The sequence below is a fragment of the Orbicella franksi genome, chromosome 8 (genome assembly GCF_964199315.1).
Source record: "Orbicella franksi chromosome 8, jaOrbFran1.1, whole genome shotgun sequence".
Classification (NCBI taxonomy): Eukaryota; Metazoa; Cnidaria; class Anthozoa; order Scleractinia; family Merulinidae; genus Orbicella; species Orbicella franksi.
This window is the reverse complement of record NC_138152.1, coordinates 20,485,120-20,496,971: the sequence shown is the minus strand read 5'-3', so window position 1 is coordinate 20,496,971 and position 11,852 is coordinate 20,485,120. Positions and strand designations below refer to the sequence as shown.

At 36.9% G+C, this 11,852-nt stretch overlaps 1 protein-coding gene across 3 annotated transcripts in view; it reads right to left on the bottom strand.

Moving 5' to 3' along the window:
* LOC145494586 (DNA ligase 4-like) overlaps nt 1-11,852 on the bottom strand; it is a 31,047-nt gene that overhangs the window by 9,019 nt on the left and 10,176 nt on the right. For all 3 annotated transcript variants that reach the window (XM_081474097.1, XM_081474101.1, XM_081474102.1), the window contains exons 7-19: nt 11,392-11,484; nt 10,711-10,819; nt 8,221-8,323; nt 7,783-7,863; nt 7,256-7,321; nt 6,700-6,749; nt 6,205-6,301; nt 5,882-5,941; nt 4,298-4,398; nt 3,283-3,335; nt 2,487-2,525; nt 1,322-1,417; nt 342-461 (exon numbers count right to left, since the gene is read on the bottom strand). In XM_081474097.1, coding sequence (XP_081330223.1) covers nt 342-461; nt 1,322-1,417; nt 2,487-2,525; nt 3,283-3,335; nt 4,298-4,398; nt 5,882-5,941; nt 6,205-6,301; nt 6,700-6,749; nt 7,256-7,321; nt 7,783-7,863; nt 8,221-8,323; nt 10,711-10,819; nt 11,392-11,484 — 1,068 coding nt within the window. The remainder of the gene's footprint in view (nt 1-341; nt 462-1,321; nt 1,418-2,486; nt 2,526-3,282; nt 3,336-4,297; nt 4,399-5,881; nt 5,942-6,204; nt 6,302-6,699; nt 6,750-7,255; nt 7,322-7,782; nt 7,864-8,220; nt 8,324-10,710; nt 10,820-11,391; nt 11,485-11,852) is intronic.

Genomic DNA, 11,852 nt, shown 5'->3' with positions numbered 1-11,852 from the left:
ACATTATTCACTTGTCTGGTATACTGTAAATTACCGCTTATAATCCCCTCTGGTTATAGACCCATCTAGCTGTAAACAAAATATTTCTTCCGATTACAAGCTCCCCAGGATATAAGCCCCTCCCCCCTCCCCAATAAAGCTTATCTAAAAACCAGTAAATGAAAATCGTATTTCAAAAATCACTTCATTTGCTCATTTCCAAACGGTTTTTTAATTCCGTGTATAAGCACGGACGGGCTGAACGCAAAGCTGTTAGTTGCCTGACTGGCCAACACACAAAAAAACTCAATTAACAGTACAATATGCACTAACACAGACAAAGATACTCAACTCATACTTACTTTGTAACCGGGAGCCAGAATAATAGAGCCAGGAGGCATTTTAGTATCAAATGCATTCCAGTGTGGACGCAACTGTTGATCTAGTTCACGCAGCTCATTCATAGTGTAACCGGACCCAACCTTTGTGGACAAGATACGTCATAATCACTCAATGTCTACTTTCCTAGACAACCCATAATAATCAACATCATAACTTTCTTCTCTGTGGAAATCTATTGACAAAAAGTTCTATCATTTGTTCTGTTATCCTACGATGTAACAGACAGTTTGCAAACAAATGCAAAATGAACTCTGCTTATTATTGCTGTATTTTCGCAAACAAATTTTTCCAACATTTCAACTCTCACTGCTTCAAACTGGAAAACGTGTGGAAGAAAAGGATAATTTTAACATGGTTTACAAAGAAAAAGAAGACGAATTTTCCTGCCAAACAACCGATTGCTGTTGCACCAGACACGCCTCAACTCATAATCACGGTTTGTTGAATACAAAACGAACAAGTCAAAGGTGAAAAAGTTCATTACCAAGAAATCAATGTTCAAAATGACGAGTGCAAAACGTTACCGTTACTAATTTGTTCAGGTGAATTCCTTTTTTTTACAGAACATAAACAAAAGAACATTTTATTGTCGAGTAAAAATCTTTTTTCCTGAACTATACCTCCACCTCAATCTAGTTGAATAATATCTATTAAAACTTTGACAATAGTGACAGAAGCAAACCTGAAGGAAGCTTCTTTCCGTGGTATAGTAAAATATTTAACTTTGCCACATGTTCACGTTTCTTTTGGCTATCAAAAATTGCAGAAACTTTGCTTCTCACACACTGAATGGCATTTTTCTGCTACACAGGTGATATCCTAACTCGGGCCCAGCTCCCGCTTCAGTATGTGAGAACCTCATTTCTCACCTCTTTTGCAAGCTCAGCTTTAACTAGATAAGAACATAGATTGATATAAAAACAAGTCAAATTAATGCTACCTTACAAAAAGAGTGGAACACTTGAGGATGTTCCCCTGGTGTGCTGGACGACACAGCAACTGCACACATAAAATGAGATATCATTCCACTACGGCGCTGGAAATAAACGAAAACAAATGAAAAATGATTACTCAACAAAGATGCGATTGGTTTAGGGTTCTTACTTCATTGAACAATTGCTAATGATTGAAACCCTATCAAATGTGATGAACACGAGTTTGCCACACAACGTTAAGTCTTCATTTCGACTTAATTGATAAATGTACATCTGCATTTCAAACTCTTCACGTCATTTTTTTGCATAAAAAGTTCAAAACATTACTCAGCGTGAACGTATGTTTACAAGTACATTTATGTTTGGTGAATTAGTCACACACGAAATAAAATCATCTGTTATGTACACATTCTTATAAGAAACGATTTGGAAATACACCAGACAAGAAATATAAGTGATAGAAACCGACGTTTCGATGCATCTTGCGCCATTATCAAGGTTACATAATTAATGTAATCAAGAAATGCACGAACAAATTTTACTGCCTTGGTAATGAAATGCTGTGTATTCAAGATCTTAAACCAGCATTGAATGTACAGTCTGATTCTCTTCGTGCTAAAGTATTCATGTAATAAGCTTGGCACTCTTTTATGCAAATTTGCTTCAACTTAGCCTCTTCACAAACTGCTTTTTATCATTAAGTTACCTTGATAATGGCGCAAGATGCACCGAAACGTCGGTTTCTATCATTTATATTTCTTGTCTCATGTACATGTATGTACACATTGTAAGTGGAAAACTATCTAGCACAGACAATATTATGCTATTATTATATCTCTCAGTTAGTACGCACGCTATGATTGGTCAATTTAGCAGGCCAAATTTTACTGTACGGCTAAAATTTAAAGCGGCTAAAATTTATGGCCCGCACACTTTGTGCTTGGGCCATAAGTCGATGGGGAAAAAACTGCGTCCGTGACTTACAGTATGGCCCTCGAACTCGGTTAGTAAGGAGTATTTATGTAATAGCCTAGTTCCTAGGTCTCAACATTATGCCGCGGTCAATCGTCTCCGGCCGTTCGTCTGGGATACGTCACTGAAATCAATTGACCACAAAGGCCTGGGAGAAAGCCGTACAGGAACTAAGCAGTAAATTTATTATTTACTTACACCAACTCCAAAATAACCACCAACAATCAACAGATCGAGCTAAGTGAAGAACACAATAGTGTGAGTTACATCACAGAGATTAAGACTACTAATGATTGAACTGAAAGTCTTAAAAATTGTCTTGGTTACAGTAAACGTTTGAATTTGTACTTCAGTGGCATGTTGGGTGATCATATAAGAGTTATAAGTAATTGATTGATCGAGATTGAGGCCTTGAGCTGCTATATTTCTTTTTTATTCCAAGATACGGTTGGTTACGTTGAGGGTCTGGCTTGGTTTAACTGACACCTAAGAATCGGTCAAAATTTTGACCATGTCTGTTTTGACCATTTTTCAACTGATAGCTGAGATCCGAGATCTGAAAAATTTACAGATTGCTGAGATAATGGACTGAAATTTCACTGGTAGCTGAGAAATTGCCGAAAATTTAACAGGTAACTGGCATTTGGAAGATGACTCTCACCTGCCCACTGGTTTCTGCAGCATGAAGCGGCTAGGAGTAGACATTATATAGCTACTTATACTGAAGACTATTTTTGCAGTCATCTGCTCGGCAACCTGGCCTTTGAATGGCAGCGAGGCTGGAGGTGACCTTGCTTTTATAAAGACCTCTCTACTTTTGTCATGTAAATGCACCTAGTTAGCATTAGAACAACTTTATTTACACAACAAAAGCAGTGAGGTCTGTATCAAAACAAGGTCACCTCCAGCCTCCCTGCCATTCAAAGGTCAGGTCACTAAGCAGACAACTATAAAATGGTCTATTGCTAGTCTGATGTAGCAATGAACTAGTTACCTCATCACTTAAACTATCCACATATTCAGGTTTAATCTTCAACCAACCGCTCCCTGTTAAGAGAAAAGAAAACACAACTTAACTTCAAGTGTCAAGAATGCAATCATACGCCTTTAAATAAGATTTACCGGTAAGCATGTACTATGGTTGTATTTTGGCCAGCCTATAGGGTTGTCCAAAATTACTGGCATTTGGTGACCAAAGTTTAAGAACATAAGGGTCTAAGTATAAAACCAACAAATTCAAATAAATTACACTAAGACCTCCTTCCTAATCTAGGCCCTTCAAAGAACATAAAGAGATTTGCACAAAAATATCGCATAAAGGGTTTTAAAAGTAAGAAACTATTTGTTATTTTTTTAATCATATTTTATGAAAGTAATTAATATTTAATATGATGTAATTGATAAATAATAATGAATAGGTCATGTTTGCTTAGCAAAAAAGTGCTCAATGCTTTAAAGCAGAGCTATTATGGTCAAAGAGGATAATGTTTGTTGTTACTCTGAGTTTCATGCCTCAACAGAGGTGCTCATTGGACAGGTTTTATTACAAGGAAAAATATACCATCCATTTTTATATCTACAACATTTTTACAATAACAACATAATAATTTGGTGATCTGTGATCAATTAGTGATCTATAGTCGTATTAATTGTGCTCATGCGAGATCTACTTTAATTTGAGGTTCACTAAGTAATACTTGTTTTCACGACAACATTTAGATATCAGTTCAGATCTCTTGTTTATATATTAAGTGATGTCTTGTAGGCTATGATTGTGTGATATGACCACGCCTGTCTGATGATCACCTTAAGGTGTGAAACTCAGAGTAACAGCCAACTCTATCCTCTTTGAGTTTTTCTGTAATGTAATTAATATAATTAAATCACCATCCTCTATTTATAAACCAAACCTGAGAAATGGTACGCAATTAATATAATTATTACAAATGTTTTTAATAAATATAATATTTATTTTATGCTAAATAATAATTAATATATTACTTGCGTACCATTTCTCAGGTTTGGTTTATAAATAGAAGATGGTGATTTGATAACCAATCCCTCTTCTCTTCTGTCAATAGCATCATTAAGAGCTTTTACTACATCATCCCTAGGGATAAAGAAAGTGTCAATGTAGAACATACATAAGAGCAGTCACTAGTCACTAAGGATGAATAATTTCATCATTCATAATTAGGCTTGACTGTGGGACGGGAGGCACCATTCCCTAATGGTTAGTGCACTGGTCTCTAGTCAGGGGTCATTGGTCTGTGTTCTTGGGCGGGACACTAAACTCACAAAGGGCCTCACTTCACCCAGGTGTATAAACGGGCACCAATAAATTGTTGGGGCAACCTAGTGACCACCTGCTACATGTATAGGCAACCTTCTCAAAATGTTTTCCTGGAGCAGGTTATATGAAAGTTGGAGGCAGTTTGGGTTCCAAAGGCATGCTTTCAAGTTTCTCTTGGGGGTGGGCCTGTAGCAGGGTTTCAGGGTATCCTTCCCTGGAAATAATTTTGAAATTTCGATGCTCAAGGATGCCATGTCATGATTTTCATCATAATCACAATATGATAAGTTAATAAAGATGGTAAATTGTAAGTTCGGTAATGAAATGTGAAGGTGAATTAATCAACATGACACGAGCGTGAGACAAAGAAAAAATTCTGAGTCCCCGACAACAGGCGCTCTATCCACTGAGCTATGAGAACTCATGGAGAGCAAGGTCATTTTACTGAGTTCATATATGACAGGTGTCCTGCATACTGCTAGGATCAACGCTATCGAAGTCATCGTGAGTAGTGATAAGTTAATAAAGATGGTGAATTTTAAGCTCGGTATGAAATGTGAAGGTGAATTAATCAACATGACACGAGCGTGGGATGAAGAAAAATTCTGAGTCCCCGACAGGAATCGAACCCATGACCTCCCGGACACTGGGTGGGCGTTCTATCCAATGAGCTACGAGAGCTCATGGAGAGCAAGGTCATTTAACTGAGTTCGTATATGATAGGTGTCCTGCATACTGCTAGGATCAACGCTATCGAAGTCATCGTGAGTAGCGTTGATCCTAGCAGTATGCAGGACACCTGTCATATATGAACTCAGTTAAATGACCTTGCTCTCCATGAGTTCTCGTAGCTCAGTGGATAGAGCGCCCGCCTGGTGTCCGGGCGGTCATGGGTTCGATCCCTGTCGGGGACTCAGAATTTTTTCTTTGTCCCACGCTCGTGTCATGTTGATTAATTCACCTTCACATAATCACAATATGTTTTCCGACTGGAAGGAGACAGTCAAACCTCCAGAGGAGGCAGCTCGTTGAGCCAGCAGCTGGCTGATTTTGAGAAGGCTGTATACTGTAGGTAACCTGCAATGGACTAGTATCCCATCCTAGGGGAGTAGCAATAATCATAGCTGCTTCATGCTAAATGTACATGTACACTGAGCTATGAGCCAGTTGGGCTTGTAGGACCCTTTACGCTTTTGACTAATATGTCATTTTGCTTTTGCCAACAGTCTTCAAAATCAATTTGTAGACATAATAACTCAGTCACTGCACAGTGTCTTCTTGGTTATACTCATGTACATACTTTGTTGAAACTTCAAATCTCTCAACAAACTGAAGATATCCAGGCTGTGGCTTCAACATTCTGCAAAAACACAATTATGGCTTAGCTGTGATATGGCTGATGGTTGGAGACACAAATCTTCAAGAAAAGAACTGTCAGTAAAGACATTATCAAGTAAACATAATTATGCCATCTAGTGTAATAATATTGTGCAAATTGACTGATGTCACACATGAAGAGACTACAGCACAAAAAACTACAAAACCAGCACACGTGAAATAAACTTAAATAACATTTAAGTTATTTATTAAAATAATTGCTACATGTACATGAAGGAAACTTACTTTTCCATTGATTTGATCCTTTCACTAAGAGGAACATTGGCAAGTTTTCTCTCATTAATAACAAGCATATCAAACACAATAAAACACGGATTGTGACCTAAAATATGAAAACATAAGAAATGACACAGACCAAAATTATTAAAAGGAACCAAAGGGTACTTTCCAAGTTTTGGATTTTCTAAACCAAAATGATTATTATAATTTTTACATTTCCTCTTTTAGGCCAAAATTTAAGTTTTTTTTTTCAATCTGTTACTGAATTAATAACAATCACATGACTATTAATAGTTTAGAAAATAATATTTTTTTACGCCATTATATTAAGTAATTTCATTTTACATATGCGTACCTGTTACTAAATAATAATACTTTTCAACAGCTTCATTAAGAAAATTTCTTACATTTTAGCTAAAAGATTGTATGGATTTTCTACCTGAAACATCAATTCAAATAATGTGAGAGTGGATTTCAAAAGAATTGCAAGTATGGTCTAACCATTTTCATATGTAGTGAAGGATTTCACATCTACATTCATGCCTTTGGATCTGCAAACATACACAGAATACATTGATGTGAAGGTTTCAGCTGTACATGCTTCAAACAGTACACCAAAATGAAATTACTTGGTGGAAGACATTTTCGGGGATCAGTTAAATGTGTACAAGAAAGAAGAGAAAAACGAAAACAACTGGGTGGGGGGCAGAGAGGGAGGAGGACAGAACTAAGGAAGGAGCGAAACCTGTAGGAAGGTAGGGAGTGAGAATGGATGGAAGAACAGAAAGACCCGGTTTTATTTTGAACTGCACTTCTTATTACGAAAGATTTCCTGGGGATGGTCAAACCAGGTGGGCAAAATCAGTCTAACAAGCCTGGCAATTTGCCTCATGTCCAGCACTAAATGAAACACGGTCACCTACCAGACAACAGACAATTAATCAACTGAAGGAAGAAAAGGCCACACAAATGAACAAACTAACAATCAATGAAGGAATTAATACAATAGATGAGTAAAAGAATAAGCTAAATAAATATTTGAAGTTTGATGACTTACAACCATATATCTGTTGTTTTATCAACCACAACCATTTCTCCATCCAGTATGCAGGAATGAACAGAACTAAATGAAAATCAGAGGTAAGCTTGTTAGGAAATTGCTCTCTGTAAATGGGTTTGCTTCAATAATTGATCCATTTTACATTTATAAAAATGTTTAGTAGCTACTTTCAATGCTGTGATGGTGACCATGAAGAAAAACTAGGGGTTCCACCTCAAGAGAAAAAGAAAATGCAAATGAAGTCCTCCTGAAATAAATTTATTTATTCAGTTTGCCTTGTAACATTATGCAATGAAACCAGATCTCAGCTTTAGATAAGTAAGAACAAAAAAATGATTGAAATATCCTTTATGTCATTGTTTCACAATTTTCATGAAGATTGTGTAAAAAAGTGGAATCTTAAATAAATGCAGATTTGTAAACTTGAAAATGTGTTCTATATTGCAGTAGTGCTGTTCATCATAACACATAATAGCCACAAGACACTAACTATAAATTACTTTTCAATCAAATAAATGAAATACCTCGAGAAGCAACAAGCAATATGAGGTGTGAGAACACCGGCAGTTGCATTTGAACCAAACACGTGAGTGTAGTCATTGGCACTGCAATAAAAAAGACCTAATATATAACCTTAGCCAGGATTAAAATGAAAAAATAAAACAACCATTAACCTTTATTTACTCTCGGTAGTGTTATGCACAAAGGCTATTGGCACTGAGCAAACAACTGATATAGCACTGGAAAACAATCAAGATGGCCAGACCCATGAAATTTGAGAATTATGAAGACAATTTTTTCATTAACATTTTTATTAGCATTTTGCTACCCCAATAATGTGTTCTACATTGTAATCACAATGAGTCCCAACTCAAACAAAATAATCACACAAGAAATATTGGATGACTTATGTGTTATTGGACATAAAAAGTACATGTACTGTGTATCAAACAAAGTGATACCTTCGTGAGAAATACATAAAACAATCTCCTTGTTTATGGAGTTGCATTCTCTCTCCATCTATTTTTGTCTCTATGTAAAAAGACTGATTGCCCATCAGCTTTTCTACCTGTATTTACAAAAAGAAGATCAAACATTTATTAACGTGGTCTGTGATAGACAGGACTACAAAATTAATACTCTCATTTATAGAAATGAGACTTTATATTTGGAATAATTGTTGATTATTTTTTTCTAAAATATCTAATTAATTTGCCCCCTTTTTCCCCTAATGTCAGACTAGTTCATTCACATGTTCACCATAATTAATTGCATCTAAACTATTTAATTTTCCTTTTTTGTACAATTTTCACTACATGTATACTGTACATGAAACATAAAATATTATCAGTAGCACAAACTGCAAAGGTGTAAAGTACTTACCCAAAAATTACAGTACAAAAAAAGAAATGATTATCAATAGCTGAATTTGCTTAAAAGTTAAATGCCCTGAGTAATTACTTCATTCTTGGCCTGGTAGACCCTTCCTTGCCCCTGCAGTTTTTATTCAATACTTGTGACCTCTCACGTGAAAACGTCACTAACGGATATCCGTTAAACAGTCAAAACAAATGGCTGGCGAATGGCTAATGAATGGATGGGAAATAGATGTTCCAGCCGTTCAAAATGGTTTTGAGTACCGTTCGAACGGCTATGGAAAAATTTCGAGTGGATGCTATTAACATTTGAACGGCACTGGAAAAATTTCAAACGGATGATGCCAGCCGTTCGAACAGTGAACGAAAAATTTCGAACGGGTGATGCCACCAGTTTGAACGACAAACGAAAAATTTCGAACGGCTACTGAAAAATTTCAAGCAGATGATGCCAGCCGTTCGAACAGCTAAAGAAATATTTGGCACATATTATTCCAGGCATTCGAACGGCCGAAGAAAAGGGTTCGTATTGAACGAATGGTGAAAATGCAGGAGATCTTGATGTCTTGATAAAGGACATGTTTTTGCTCCCCTTTCGTAGGTCTATAGCTGTAATTCTTATTACACACTTCTTCATTTCTGCTTTCAAAACTTGACAAAACTTAGAAATGGACACCAAAAGCTGTTAACAGAATAGAACCGGCAATAATCGTTTTCCATCACAGACCCGAATCTGTCTCTTCGATATAATGTGCGGAAATTTGCATACCAATCAATCGGCGACCTGTTTTGCGTGACCTGTGATGCAAGTTTTGTTGATAGAGATCAAGCGCACTTCGACAGAACTCACTAGTAAACAATAACTTTGTCTTGTTTCAACATCTCTCCTAAGAGTAGAGCACCAAGTTTATTTTAATATTATGTCCTGTCTGTCTTTTGGTAATACCTCATCAATCGATTTGATTCATAGTAATTTATACCGGATTTGAGTTTTCCAAAGAGAAAGAAAGAATGTCTTTTCCGATGGCCCTTTAGAGTCTGAGTTTTAACTTTGTTTAGTTCAGTTACTTGGGGTGCAGTGCGAAAAACGGCGAGCAAAAAAATAGGGGAGAGGCCCATTTTCTTGCCACGCGTTGTGCGAGTTTAATTGCTATCGTTTAAAGTTTCCTTGACAATCCGCTCGAAACAATCGTAACACAGCATAACATGAGCCATTATGACATCTGTTCAAAGTATTTATTTCTTGAACCATGATTTTAAATACAGATTTTCTTTCAGAATGGACAAACATGCCGTTTAGATCGGAAACGTTGAATGTTTGTTTTAAACGAACACAGCCATTCGGGCGGCTGTATAAAGTTTCTTCTGAACAGATAATCCCAGCCGTTCGAAAGAATGAATCCCATCAGATACCGTTGGCTGATCGAACAACTGATTAGTTTTGTGTGAACGAATAGCAGCAGCCGTTCGAACAGCTGAATACTATTTTCCTGAACAGGTGCCATTAGCTGTTCGAACCACCGCGGTTCCTTTCAAACAGATAACATCAGAGGTTTGAAAAGCTGCATCTTTTTTTTTGAAAGGATAACTATTTTTTGAACGGATGACCAGTTTTTTCAAACAGATGAAGATTTTATTCGAACGGACCACCTCAGCCGTTCGAATGGATGACGATTTTTATCGAACGGCTAACCTCAGCCGTTCAAACAGATGAAGATTTTTTTCAAACAGATAACCTCAGCTGTTCAAACGGATGAAGATTTTTTTCGAACAGATAGCAGCAGCCGTTCAAATGACTAGAATTTTTTCTGAACAGATGATCCAATCTGTTTGAATGGCATCCCATCGATCACGAATGGATGACAAACGGATGGCAAACAACAAGCAAATGGTTTTTAAGCATTCGAACAGACAGCCGTAGTGTACGTTTTCGTGTGAGAAGTCACACTTATGCATAATCTTATAACTTGGAGACCTGGCATATAACTATTCAGGACCTGCCAGCCTTTACTCAGCCTTTGATCAAATGTAATACTGTTCAATAGTTGTTTCAAATTAAACATAGTAATTATTCACTGGCCTCTCCAATGTCTCCTCTTTGACCTAGCATGGGTCTGAATGGTGAGAACATCGACATCACTGCTTCATTCATCCTGATACTACGATCATGAAGATCTATGCAAACCTGTCAAGATAATGGTGTACAATTTAACTGAAGTCATCTATTATTATTTTAAATACTACATTGTACATTGTACAGTTCTGTTTGATATAATTATATCACATTTGATTTTCGTCTACTGACAAAGAAAAATACAAACTACTATCACTGTTAATAGAGGGGGGTAAGTTTCTAAAGAGACTGTGTTGCTGCATCGGTGGGGAGTATAACAAGATAATTTGGTTTTATCAACTGGGTTGATAATGTGAATTGGCCACTGTAAAGAGATTCGAAAGCTGACATTTCCAGTTTTAGCCCTTTATCGGAGTGAATGGATTTGCTCCGACGAAGGGCTAATGCTCAAAATGTCAGCATTCGAATCTCTTTAACATGAAATGACAAGAAGTATTTTAATTCCTACTCCCCCCTGGGTGGTATTCTAGTCCATCACAGGGTTACCCCCAGCATTAGATTTGCTGCTGCCCATTTATACTCCTTCCTGCAAGCTGTAGTCCAAGGGAAACACACACACACAAAAAACATTGAAAAGAAAATGCTGAACAATCTTGTCATAACATTGACATTTTGGTTCTCACCTTGGGTAAACTGTTGCAGACACTGTAGAGCTCCACTGCATCAGGATGGTAAACATTGAACACAGAGTTCTCGCTGAGACCAATTTTAAGTTCCTAGTGTGACTGACCAAATTAGTTTTGAGCAGTATCTTCTAGTTAACATCAGCATTGTGTTACACAACATCTTTTATGAGCAGTTAGTTTTATCATACATCTGTTCATGTAGTATTCAAATTTTAACCCATTGGATCATTGGATTATTCCACTCATGCTTGCTGGATATGAGATGGTTATACATGTAGCCAACTCAGCGTTACACGCCTCACTGGCTATCTACCATCTCATATCCAACGCGCGCTTGTGGAATAATTGTTAATTAGTTAAATGGAATAAGAAGCAGACCATCGAGAGCACAGAGAAGATCATCAATCTCTTGGTGACACAATTGCTTTCTGTCAAACACTTCTAGGAAAAGATTGCAC